The following is a 10,622-nucleotide window of genomic DNA, read 5'->3' on the forward strand; positions in this document are numbered from 1 at the left end:
ATGCCGTTGATATACCCATAAAGTATACACACAACAGTTGCACTACCTCTTGCGGCCCAACCAGGGGCCCATAAAGGCACTCGATGGCCAGGTGGACCGCTACGTCGGTTCCAAAGAAGAATTCTTGAAGAACAAGACAAGGAGACGAAGAATACAAGGAAAGTTTAGAACTATGACCCTTTGTAACCTAGTCGTACCCAGACAGATCTCTCGAGACCTGGCTCCCAATATAAGAGTCAGGAGAGAGGCTGCCGAGGACACACGCAATCTTAGTAATCATAGCCACCGCAAGTCTAGAGCTAGGTCCCTGCAGAACTTAGTCTCTCGAGGAGATCAAAGCCGAAACCTTCGGCACCCCATTGTAACCCGATATTTTCATAATCAAGATCAGACAGGCAGGACGTAAGGGTTTTAACTCATCGAGGGCCCCGAACCTGGGTAAATCGCTCTTCCCGCTTGTTTGATAACCGATGTCTCGTGTCAGCCTACATGATTCCATCTACCCTAAGCCCCTTACGGAGGGCATTGCCGAGGAGTACCCTCGACAATTGGCGCCGTCTGTGGGAACCCTGTTGGCACAAGATCCATCATCGGCAGATTCGGCCATGTCATCGGCAGCTTCATCGACACCGCCGGTGTCACCACCGACACCTTCATCGCCAAGCTCAGGGAGTTCGATTCGATTCGGCTTCTTCGAGTTCACCCCGCACAGCGACTCGTCCCGTTCGACTTTTTCGGATCTGCAAGGAGGCTTGGGCACGACGTTCGGAAGTGTTCATTGCAACGTTAACACAGAAGGGGTCCTTCGGCTGATCGAGCCGTTTGTCCCTAGATCAGCAAGGAAACCGTCACCATCGGCTGCAGGATCGATCATGCCATCGTGAATCGATCTATCAGCTGGTTTAACGGACTCGACGAATTCGTCTCCACCATCGACCCCTCGGTCGGTATCATCGATGTCGGTTGGATCCGATGACTCCATGTCATCCGATATGACCTCGTATTACTGCTTGAACTGCGACACCAAGCACGGATTGGGATCAAGCGATACACCGTTCATCTGCAGCGCTAGATATTCGTCGGGAGAGGAAAGTATCGACAACGCCGTCAGGATGACTACCTAGAGGACAGCGCGTCACCAAGTTTATGCTACCCTTAACGTAGGAAACGCGGGGAACGGAAGAGAAGAAGGAGATCGCACCCCCCGCTCCGGCAGACGACGTAACTCTAAAAACAGTGCCAGCAACGACGATAGCGATTACACCATCGCGGCGGAAGAGTGGGAAGCGGCTCGGGATGCCATAACCAACAACACGCCACTGCCCGCCGGAACTTCGGTTGGAACCCTCAATGCGTACCGAAGAATCTTGGAGAGGAATCGGGTACTATTATCAGATGAGCAAGCCAATCTCAATCATCGCATACTCGCAACAGATCAGTCTAGTGAACGCCGCAGGGCCTCGCATGGAAGTGCCTCTCGAAGCAGCCATGGTGTAGGGAGGCATCGTTCAAGGTTATCTAGGCTCTCAAAAAATGATGCAAGAGAAATAACGTCAAATCTATCCAGGTCCTTCATGACCACGGACACTGCGGGTATGTTGAGGGCAAAAACCGCCGAAGGATTCCTACCCATCTCCTCCAAATGGCGAGAAGAAGGCGCTGCCTGGCACATGGAATACTCCTACACTGACTCTGGAGGCGTCATCCTGCATCTCCCCTGCGATCGTAGAAGCCTGAAGCCCTTTCCCTTCCTGAAGACGTTTTCGGCGTCGCTGGGCTGAGGGTTTTGGAGAACCCTGGGGAAAACTCTGAGAAAACACCATCTAGTTTCTTTTCTGCTGTTACAACTTTGCTTTCTCTCTTGTTGTTCCTATTTAAAGTATCTAAGACCTCTTAGGCTTTTGTTTTCGTTTGATGTTGAACCTCGGGCTAGATGTTTGGTTTTCGTTGATGTTATCAATGGAACCGGGGAGGGTCCTCCCTGTTGATCTAAAAAGAGAAGCAAATGTGCTAAAACTCCAGCTTCTCATAGAACAACGTCCTTTAACCTTTGCCATAGACCATAAATGCCACCTCCATGCAGGTCACTAGCTTTCCATGCCTCCTTCACCACCGTGGCATAGGACTCAAGCTTTGTACACATTAAAAACTCTCACAAGAGAGGGAGGCTGGCTGTCTTCCTCATCTGCTACTTTGATAAGCAACGCTCTTCAGTTAGCGATATGTTGGACATGAGTGAGAGGGAACAGAGCTGGGAACTCATCATTGGCAGTAGCCTGATCGAATTGAGCCTGCACATTGCGTTGACCCTATAGACGGTTATCTCGGGTGAAAGGATGCCCGGAGTAACCTAGGTCTGCAAATCGGCAGTCCGATAAACAGTCGTTAAAGTTGTCCATTTGATTTTCGTTTCTCTCATTCTGACCTAGTTGTTCACTTTGGCACAAGATTTCGTTGAAGTCACTGGCGTATAACCAAGGTAAATCATCTTGTCCACTCAAGTATCTCAGCGCCTCCCTCCCAAGTCTGCCCCCCTAAGCTTTGCTTTAGAGCATCTCTAACAGAGCCCGAAAAAGTTGAAACCGAAAAGGGGGGATTCAGTCTTTCGAAAACGAGAGTTAGTCAGTTTTTGGCAGTGGCGTAGAACAGAAACCGTAAAGAGGAACTGAAAACATGAAATTAGAAATCTCGCAATCGAATTCATCGATGAACACATATAGACGATAGTTGTTGCTCCGATTGAGCACCAAACATTACATAATTCGGACTAATAATCTAAAATAAGTAATATCCGCATAAGCGCGATCTAATTTTGCCCAAAAATCGGCCAGGCAGCCTCTACGCGCGACGACGGCGGTGGTGGCGGTGGAAGGCGAGGCGGCGGCCGCTTGGAGCTCCTACTCTTCGTCCAGCGCGACGATCTCCAGCTGGAAGCGGCGGGCGCGTTCTTCACGGCGCGCCGCCTCGTATTTCTGGACTTGCCGGACAGCGTCGGCCTCCTCGCGGCGCCTGCGTCGACGGGCCTCCGCGGCGGACACGGCCGCCACTTGAGCGAGGACCGCCTCCTCCTCCTCGTCGTCGTGAGCCCCCTGTTGGTCCACCGGCGGGCGCTGCGCTTGCGCGCGCCCTCCGAGCGAACCCATTTCCGTCGCTCTTCCTCGGTGCGGAATACGGGCGGACGCGGCGGCGAGTCCCCGTCGCCCAATCCCGCGGCTGGGCTGCCGGCACCTCCACGGGAGGCCATCGAGCGGAGGAGTGTGGTGGTGCGGTGGCTGGCTAAGCTTGGATTGCTCGTCGGAGCGGGGGACTGGCGGCGGCGGAGGAAGAGAAAACGGCGGAGGGGAGTAGGGTTCGCGAACCGAACTCCCCTCCGCGAACGCTTTTAATAGGGGCCGAGCGGGGAGTTGTTCGGGCCCCTAAACTTCCAATTCGGGCTGGCCAACTTTTTCAGTCGCTGATCTGCGCCAGTTTCGGCCCAAACCCGTAAATCCACCGGAAAAGTTCGGTTCCGGCGGGATTTACGGCTCTGTTAGAGTTGCTCTTAGGCTGGCACCAGGAGCAAACTGAAACATCAGTACCACCACGCCACCACGAGCTAAACCACCTCCTTTACCTTTCCCTTCAGCACACTCTAACCCAGATGTTCATTGAATCAAAAAGCATGTCGGAAGGACGAACTCCTCCATCATAATCCTGCAGCAGCACACCAACACCACATTGAAGTCAAACTACCCGGGACCATTCCTCATGGCATGCTTCCAGCCCCCTTCAGAATTGAACTGGACCACGAATCTATTGTCCCCTATATCCAATTGTGCAGGGCCAGAGCTCATTTCCCCCTCCCCCTCTCTCCCCGCTGAACAGTAACGGAGATTCTTCTCCGTGCTTCTGGGCCAAATCGAGATCGACCTCGCCGGCGTTACTGGTCGGGGATGGCTGAGGGGCGACGCCAGACTTCGTAGCTTGTATAGTAGGTGTAGTCATGTAGATCTTGTCCCTCTCTGGAGTTTTGGAGTAGACTGCTGGATCTGGCGCGTTTTGGCTCTAGTGTTTGTGGCTGCATGGATCCGGTGGCGGGAGCTATTGCAAGCGGCAGAGGTGAGGCCAAAGATCTTCGATAATAAAGCCTTGAGCTCGTCCGTTCTGGCGTTTGGGTGCAACGTCGGCCAGTTTTGGTGAGTCATCTCCATCAAGCTTCCGAGGAGGAAGATGGCTTCAGAGCGCTCTACTGCAAGCTCTTCAAATAAGCCTCTGGCCTTTACATCAACTTTGCCATGTTTTTCCTGATGCTCCTGGCCTGCCGTGGTGGTGAGGGGGGGAGGGGAGAAACATGGTGGTGCTTGGTGCGGGGAGGTCTCGGGAGACCTGCAACATGCATGTCTAGGTTCTGTCTCCTCGGAGATTTCCAAGCGGCGGCGATATGCGGGCACTGCTATCTTCGGCCATGAGATTGGCCTCGCCGAGCTGGACCAAGATGGCTCCAGCATCTTCTTCCTCCGATGTGGGAGGATCTTCTTCGCCCTCGATGCGGCTGTCAACGTCTCGGCCAACCCAAGTGGTCACATCCCCAGTGTTGGCAGAGATGGCCGTGCACGGCGGCGCTTCTTCGGCGGAGTTCATGGACTCGATCGCGTTTATGCGGTCGTCAGTAGGGTGCTTAGTGTTAAAATTAGGGACCATGTTGTAATATTATATTCCCATAAGGTCCTTTATGCAAATATGTACCCACCGTCTGAAGTTTAATAAAGAATCTGGGTCCTTTGGGGCCTTCCCAGTTCAAAACAAAAAAAAAATTGTACAGGGCCATGGAGTCCCCATGCCCTTTGCATCCCACGATCCAGGGCACCGATTACTAGCTTCTTAGGGGAGCATACCTTACCAACTGCCACCCATCTAGGGCGAGGGAAGTTTGCATATTCGATCCCTTTGATCACCAGACCGGTGGCCTCCTTATATGCGAGAAGAAGATCACCTAGCTTTGCCGACAAGCCTGCCGCGAGCTCCTCCACTTCCGACTTGGCCGGAGATCGCGACGGCGTCCTGGATGACCCACCGCCCTTCGCCACCAAACGAGAAGGAAAAGCCATGCCTTCCGACCCTTGCCTTCGCACTCCACGAGTACCAAGATGCAAGCCTCACCCTTGCACTGTCGCATAGGTTAGGTCTCTCCATCGAGATCTAGCTTGCCACCGACAACAACACTCAGCGCGATCGCCTCCTAATTGCCCTAGGATTTTTTGATAAAGCGAATATATTAATATCGTGAAGATACCAATTGCATTCAGCCCATGCAACAATGCAATACCCTAATGGCACACATCCAAAAAAAAAAAGACGCTAAAAAGAAAAGTCCCACCAGAGTTTTCTAGTCCTTGCAGCAACACAAACACCACCAAGACAACACTTGAAGTTCAGGTTCTCAAACAACGACACCCCAAGAAGAAAACAATGCATAAACACCACCTTCGCTCGATCAAAGATCTTAGATTTTTCTTTCGCAAAAAAAAAAGATCTTAGATTTTCACTCTGAAGATAGTGTCCGCTCTCAAAACAATGCTTTCAACAAGGCCATTGCCAGACACAACTAATTAAGGCTAGACCTTGGATTTTCACCCTGAAAAGGAAAAAACTTTAAACTTCGCCCGTGTTGTTGTCCCCACTTGCATAACGCTGCTACGAAACCTGAAATATGAAGTCAAGTCCTTTTCGCTGCAAAGATTCAAACCACCATTACTAGTCTTCAATTCCCTCCTTCCATAACATTCTGTCTGACTTCATCATGGATCAAAGCATGTCCCCTAATAGAAACAGATAGCAGAGTTTCGAACCGCTCCCTCCAGATGGTCGGGAAAAAACATGAGTGCGCATGACCGAATCCTATCCGATCTAGTAATCTCTAGCACTAAGAAGTTCGCTGGCGGACCTTCCGCCTTTTGATGCATGAAACTCAAAGTTTAGGCCATCTCTCAATGGTCCGTAGAAACCCTGTTCAGACTTCTGCTTAGCTTTCCTCACATAGTTCATTTCGCTCGTCTTTCATTTTGCACAAAATGTTTGGTTTACGAAACTTCTTGATGTACTTTACACATCAATTCATTTAAATTACTCCTTCGGTTGGGAGTTGTGTAAATTTTGTTCAAACAACTTGGTCAAACTTTACATTATATAACTTTGGACAAAGTTTATGCGCCTTCTTTTTAAGGAACGGATGGATTACGTTTCTATTAGATAAAACATACATGCTACAAAAAGTGTCATAAACCAAACTAAGCAGCAAATACTCATCAAGGTGTTCAGTACATTCATGTTAGTATGATCCTGAATTAACCTGGAAAGCGGAAACCAAATTAAACTACGATGGTGTATTACAGAATGATCTATTCAAAACTGAGAAGAGGTTCGCAGGTCAAAAACACTATGTGTGTATGATGAATATGTACAGGATACCTATAATCACTTGCACACTATACATCCCTATACAGCCGGCCATTGAGCGCTCCTCAGCTCAGTCCATGCTCAGTTTCAGAAGTAAGATCCTGAATTATGTGCAGTTTGAATGGGAAGATGGTTCCTCTGTTGTACCAGAGCAGCTACATATTAGAGCTGGCAGTCTGCTTGCGTGATTGCTTGCTTTCAAGGTGTTTGAGCTCCCAAAATGAATCGGATCCTCCGGGGCTGTATCTACTAGCTGGATAAGTAGTCAGCCGAGATGTGCTTGTTATCTTGAACCGTAAGTAGGCTATATTACACATATTAATCGATAATTTTCTCGCCAGTTGAAAATACATTCCATATAACAGTCCCGATGAGATAAAGAGTTACAGACAATTTAAAGACATCGTCCCAAGAACCTGCATGTTTTGTAAAAGATGAGAATTATCATGTAAGGCAATGTGATATGTGATAAATGTAAGAGCATAGGGTTGGCCAATACCGTGCTGCAAGATGTATCCTGTTGCTGCTGTGCCAAATACACCAGCGAAAACCCCAGCTGTGTTGGAGAGGCCAAGTAGTACACCCTGTAAGACAGGAGAAGTTCATCACTGTTTAGTAGCATGTCCTTATGACTTCAAAGAACACTTAACCTTATTGTTTACTGAAAGGTTATGCTACAAAGAGATAATTACAGCGTATCTAGGACCAATATCTTGATGATTCGAGTACAGACCAGACTGCGAAAATGCATCGGTTCCCTGGAATTTAGGAAAAGATACAGAAAAAAGTGTTATTCTAAGAAGAAACAATAGCAGTTAACAAGAAGCTAAAGGGGCCCTCACCTGGCTACAGGCCATGCACAAGACCGCCAGTGCGGGCGAATCGATATGGCTCAGTTGACTGAGGAAAAAGGCTGGCCCTAAGAATCCAATTGATTGCATGATCTGCAAGAGGTGGAGGTGCATGACACAATAGAAAAGAGACTACATCACTCAGAGAGGGGTTTTTTCTCCTAAGCTGGGAGCACCTACAACCTCAATTTTTTATAGAGATTTTCGGTGTACCATTTTTTTTCAACAGAAACGTGCATAGTATAGTACAGAAGTTATGTTGACCTGTGAACATGTTAACATGTTCTGCATTTGTGAGAAAAAGGATAAAATTATGTGAATTTTATGTTCACATATATTTTCTACCACTTGTTATTTTTGTATGAACCACATACCATACATTATCCCTCAGATTTTTGTTTGTGACATCGTACTACATGTCTAGATGCATAATTTTTCTTGTATTTTTTGTTATAACTGTGATGTCAACAAATATTGTCCAAAGGTAGTATGTAGGTAACTAGGAACAACCCAGATCAATTACAGCATTGCCTTATTGATATCCAATAAGGCTAGATTATCAGTTCTCACTTCTGCGCACCATTCCGATTTACCATTGACGAGGCATGCATGGTGATGCTATCTTTCTTCAGTACTAGTATAAAAGTTGAATGCCACTAATCCTTTAGATTCAGTATAAACTTAGCATCTCAAAGAGCCTAATTTACCTTGCGAACTGTTGTCACTGATGTTCCTCTACTAACAAGTGTGTCTGCAATCCAGCCACCAACATTTGCAGAAATCGCCATCGTTAGCCAGGGAAGGACACAGAAAAGGCTGGACTCCGTGAGGTTGAATTTCAGAACCTATTTCACCACAAGTGGGTCTTGATGAATAAAGGTGTTTGCGGTTCATGATGCTCAATATGGAAACATGATGTTTATGGTACCTGGTTGTAGTATGTAGGCATCCATGTGAGCAAGATGAAAGTTCCCCAGTTATGACAAAAATGACAAGCTATAAGAGCCCAAACAGGCGGTTTTGACAATATTACTCCCCATGGAATTGTTGTAACAGGGTCTCCTGATGTGGTTTGACTAATGATGAGCTTCTTTTCTTTGGCACTAATGCTCGGATCCTCAAGTGGAGTGCTATAAGCCTTAGAAAAACAGACAAAAAAATCAGACATGAGCACAGCAAAATCAGAGAAGTCACAGAGTAATTCTCTAGGGATACTGAAGTACCTTGGCCGCCCACGTTGCGAACCAAACGGTCCCTAGAGAGCCGAAGGAATAGAAGACTGATGGCCACCCAAATTTATGTATCAGGAATGGGGAAAATGCAAGTCCTGTCACTGACCCAAGGTACATTCCACTATAGACTAGTGCCAGTGATCTGCTCCTCTCTGATACAGGAACCCATTTTGAAAGGATATTATTCATTGCAGGCATGGCAACTCCCTGGTACAAGAATTATGTGTTTGTCATGTCAATGCTGGATTGCTGGTGCATAAAGAACATCAACTGCAACTCTTTTTCCTTTTCATTTCCAACCAAATCTTCTGATCCTTGTCTCCCAGTTGGCCTGCTTCTATGTTTGAACTAGTATTTTGAAGGAACCTATTTTATGCTACCTCTTGTTTTACAAAACTAACTTAATTTCTAGAATAATTAAGCAGCCTCAACGCCACACAAATGATTAAACGGTGCAAATTATCGGAGCTGACTGCGGAACGCACCAAATTCTCAACTTGCAGATGAAATTAGAAATCAGATTATCTGAATTAGCGAAGCAAATCCGCACTGCTAGAGCGGCATGGCTCTACTCTACAACGAGGATTGCGAAGCTTACCTCACCAACTCCCATGAAAGCACGCACAACAAGGAGAAATGGCAAGCCCAGCTTTGCGGCGACAGGCGTAAGAGCTGTCGCGACGGACCACCAAATGACGCCAAAGCCAAGAACAGTCTTGCCCCCAACTTTGTCTGCCCATATCCCTCCAGCTATCTGCAATGAGAAATGGTGTGCGTTCAAGGGGAGCGAAATTGCATGTCGATGTTCCATGAATCCTAGATGGTCACCGACTGACCTGAGTTAGGAGGTAGCCCCAGAAGAAGGAGGACTGGATGAGGCCGACGGTTTGTGGGTTCCAGCCGTACTCCGCGGACATGGGCATGATGGCAATGCTCATGTTTACCTGCAAATTAATCGCAACAGTGGCTGAAGGACAGTATCTTTGGAGACTGGAGGAGGAGGAGGGGTGCGCAGACACGTACCCGGTCCATGTTGCAGAGTAGGAAGGCGGAGAAGCAGAGGAAGACAATGGCCCAGCGCTTGGGGAACTGCCCCTGGCCCTCTTCCTCCCCTGGTGTCGTGTCTTCCTCTTCCATCAGCAACAGCTTCCTTACTGAGTCCAGGAGCGCTTCGCCACCGCCGTCGTCCTCCTGTCCGGCATCTGCGTGCGGCCGCTCATCCCCATCCCGGCGCGACGACGGGGTGTCCGGCTGGACGTCTGTCCCGCCGCCGAGCGCCCGCCTCCGGAGCCTGACGCGAACTCCGTTGCCGAGGATCCCCGGCCCGCTTCTCTGGGAAGGTGAGCCGCCTCCGACGAATCGGCGGCGCGACGGTGGGCCGCCGCACCGGCACTGGGCGGAGAGGGAGAGCGGGAGCAGGTGGAGCATGGCGCCTGTCCTCGCCTTAGCACGTGTCGTGGCGTTGGGCGCGCCGGCCGCGCGGGTTGCTTGCGTTGCGTGCTCGATGGGCTCTGCAGGGGAAGCTAGCTAGATTTTTCTCCGCCCTCCCTCGGCGCGCGCTGGTGATGGTGAGCGGAGCTGAGCTGAGGTGAGCTCGACCGAGGAAAGGAGCGTCGAAGTGGCCATCGTGTGCGCCTGGGGAAGACGAATGGCTCTCGTTCGACGACCACCCTGACGGGACGATTGTGTCTGGCTGCAGGCTATCTGCGTAGCGCAGCTCAGCATCTGGACGCAAACGTGGCGTGCATGCTGTACCATTCCGTCTGCATTGCACTTCCTGTTGGCAAACAATCCTAGGACGATTCGCGTCTTCCCACTGTTAATTTGCTAATTTGCTAGGGTTGGAATGGTACCCTCTCCCTATGCTGGGTTATTGGTGTGGAAAAGCTCCACACCAGGCATATACAAACTCTGTATTACAAGGTTTAACACCCTTCCTTAATCTAAATCTCTAGAGAGGTTAAGATTACGCTTAAACTCATCTAAATCTTTCACACCTAAAACTTTAGTGAATCCATCAGCTACTTGATCCTTGGTTGAAATGAATTTGATGTCAAGAAGTTTATTACTGACTCTTTCACAAACAAAGTGATAATCAATCTCT

At 49.0% G+C, this 10,622-nt stretch overlaps 1 protein-coding gene across 1 annotated transcript; it reads right to left on the bottom strand.

Moving 5' to 3' along the window:
• Positions 1-6,257: 6,257 nt before the first annotated feature.
• On the bottom strand, positions 6,258-10,141 carry LOC124659709 (probable anion transporter 1, chloroplastic). The gene is made up of 10 exons (XM_047197532.1): positions 9,542-10,141; positions 9,355-9,462; positions 9,117-9,272; positions 8,510-8,725; positions 8,215-8,424; positions 7,994-8,131; positions 7,278-7,379; positions 7,128-7,193; positions 6,935-7,019; positions 6,258-6,851 (listed from the first exon to the last, which is right to left on the bottom strand). Exons 1-10 carry the CDS (start codon positions 9,944-9,946, stop codon positions 6,754-6,756), a joined length of 1,584 nt encoding a protein of 527 aa, XP_047053488.1. The 5' UTR covers positions 9,947-10,141; the 3' UTR covers positions 6,258-6,753.
• Between the last annotated feature and the right edge of the window lie 481 nt (positions 10,142-10,622).

Source organism: Lolium rigidum, chromosome 6, assembly GCF_022539505.1.
Source record: "Lolium rigidum isolate FL_2022 chromosome 6, APGP_CSIRO_Lrig_0.1, whole genome shotgun sequence".
NCBI lineage: Eukaryota > Viridiplantae > Streptophyta > Magnoliopsida > Poales > Poaceae > Lolium > Lolium rigidum.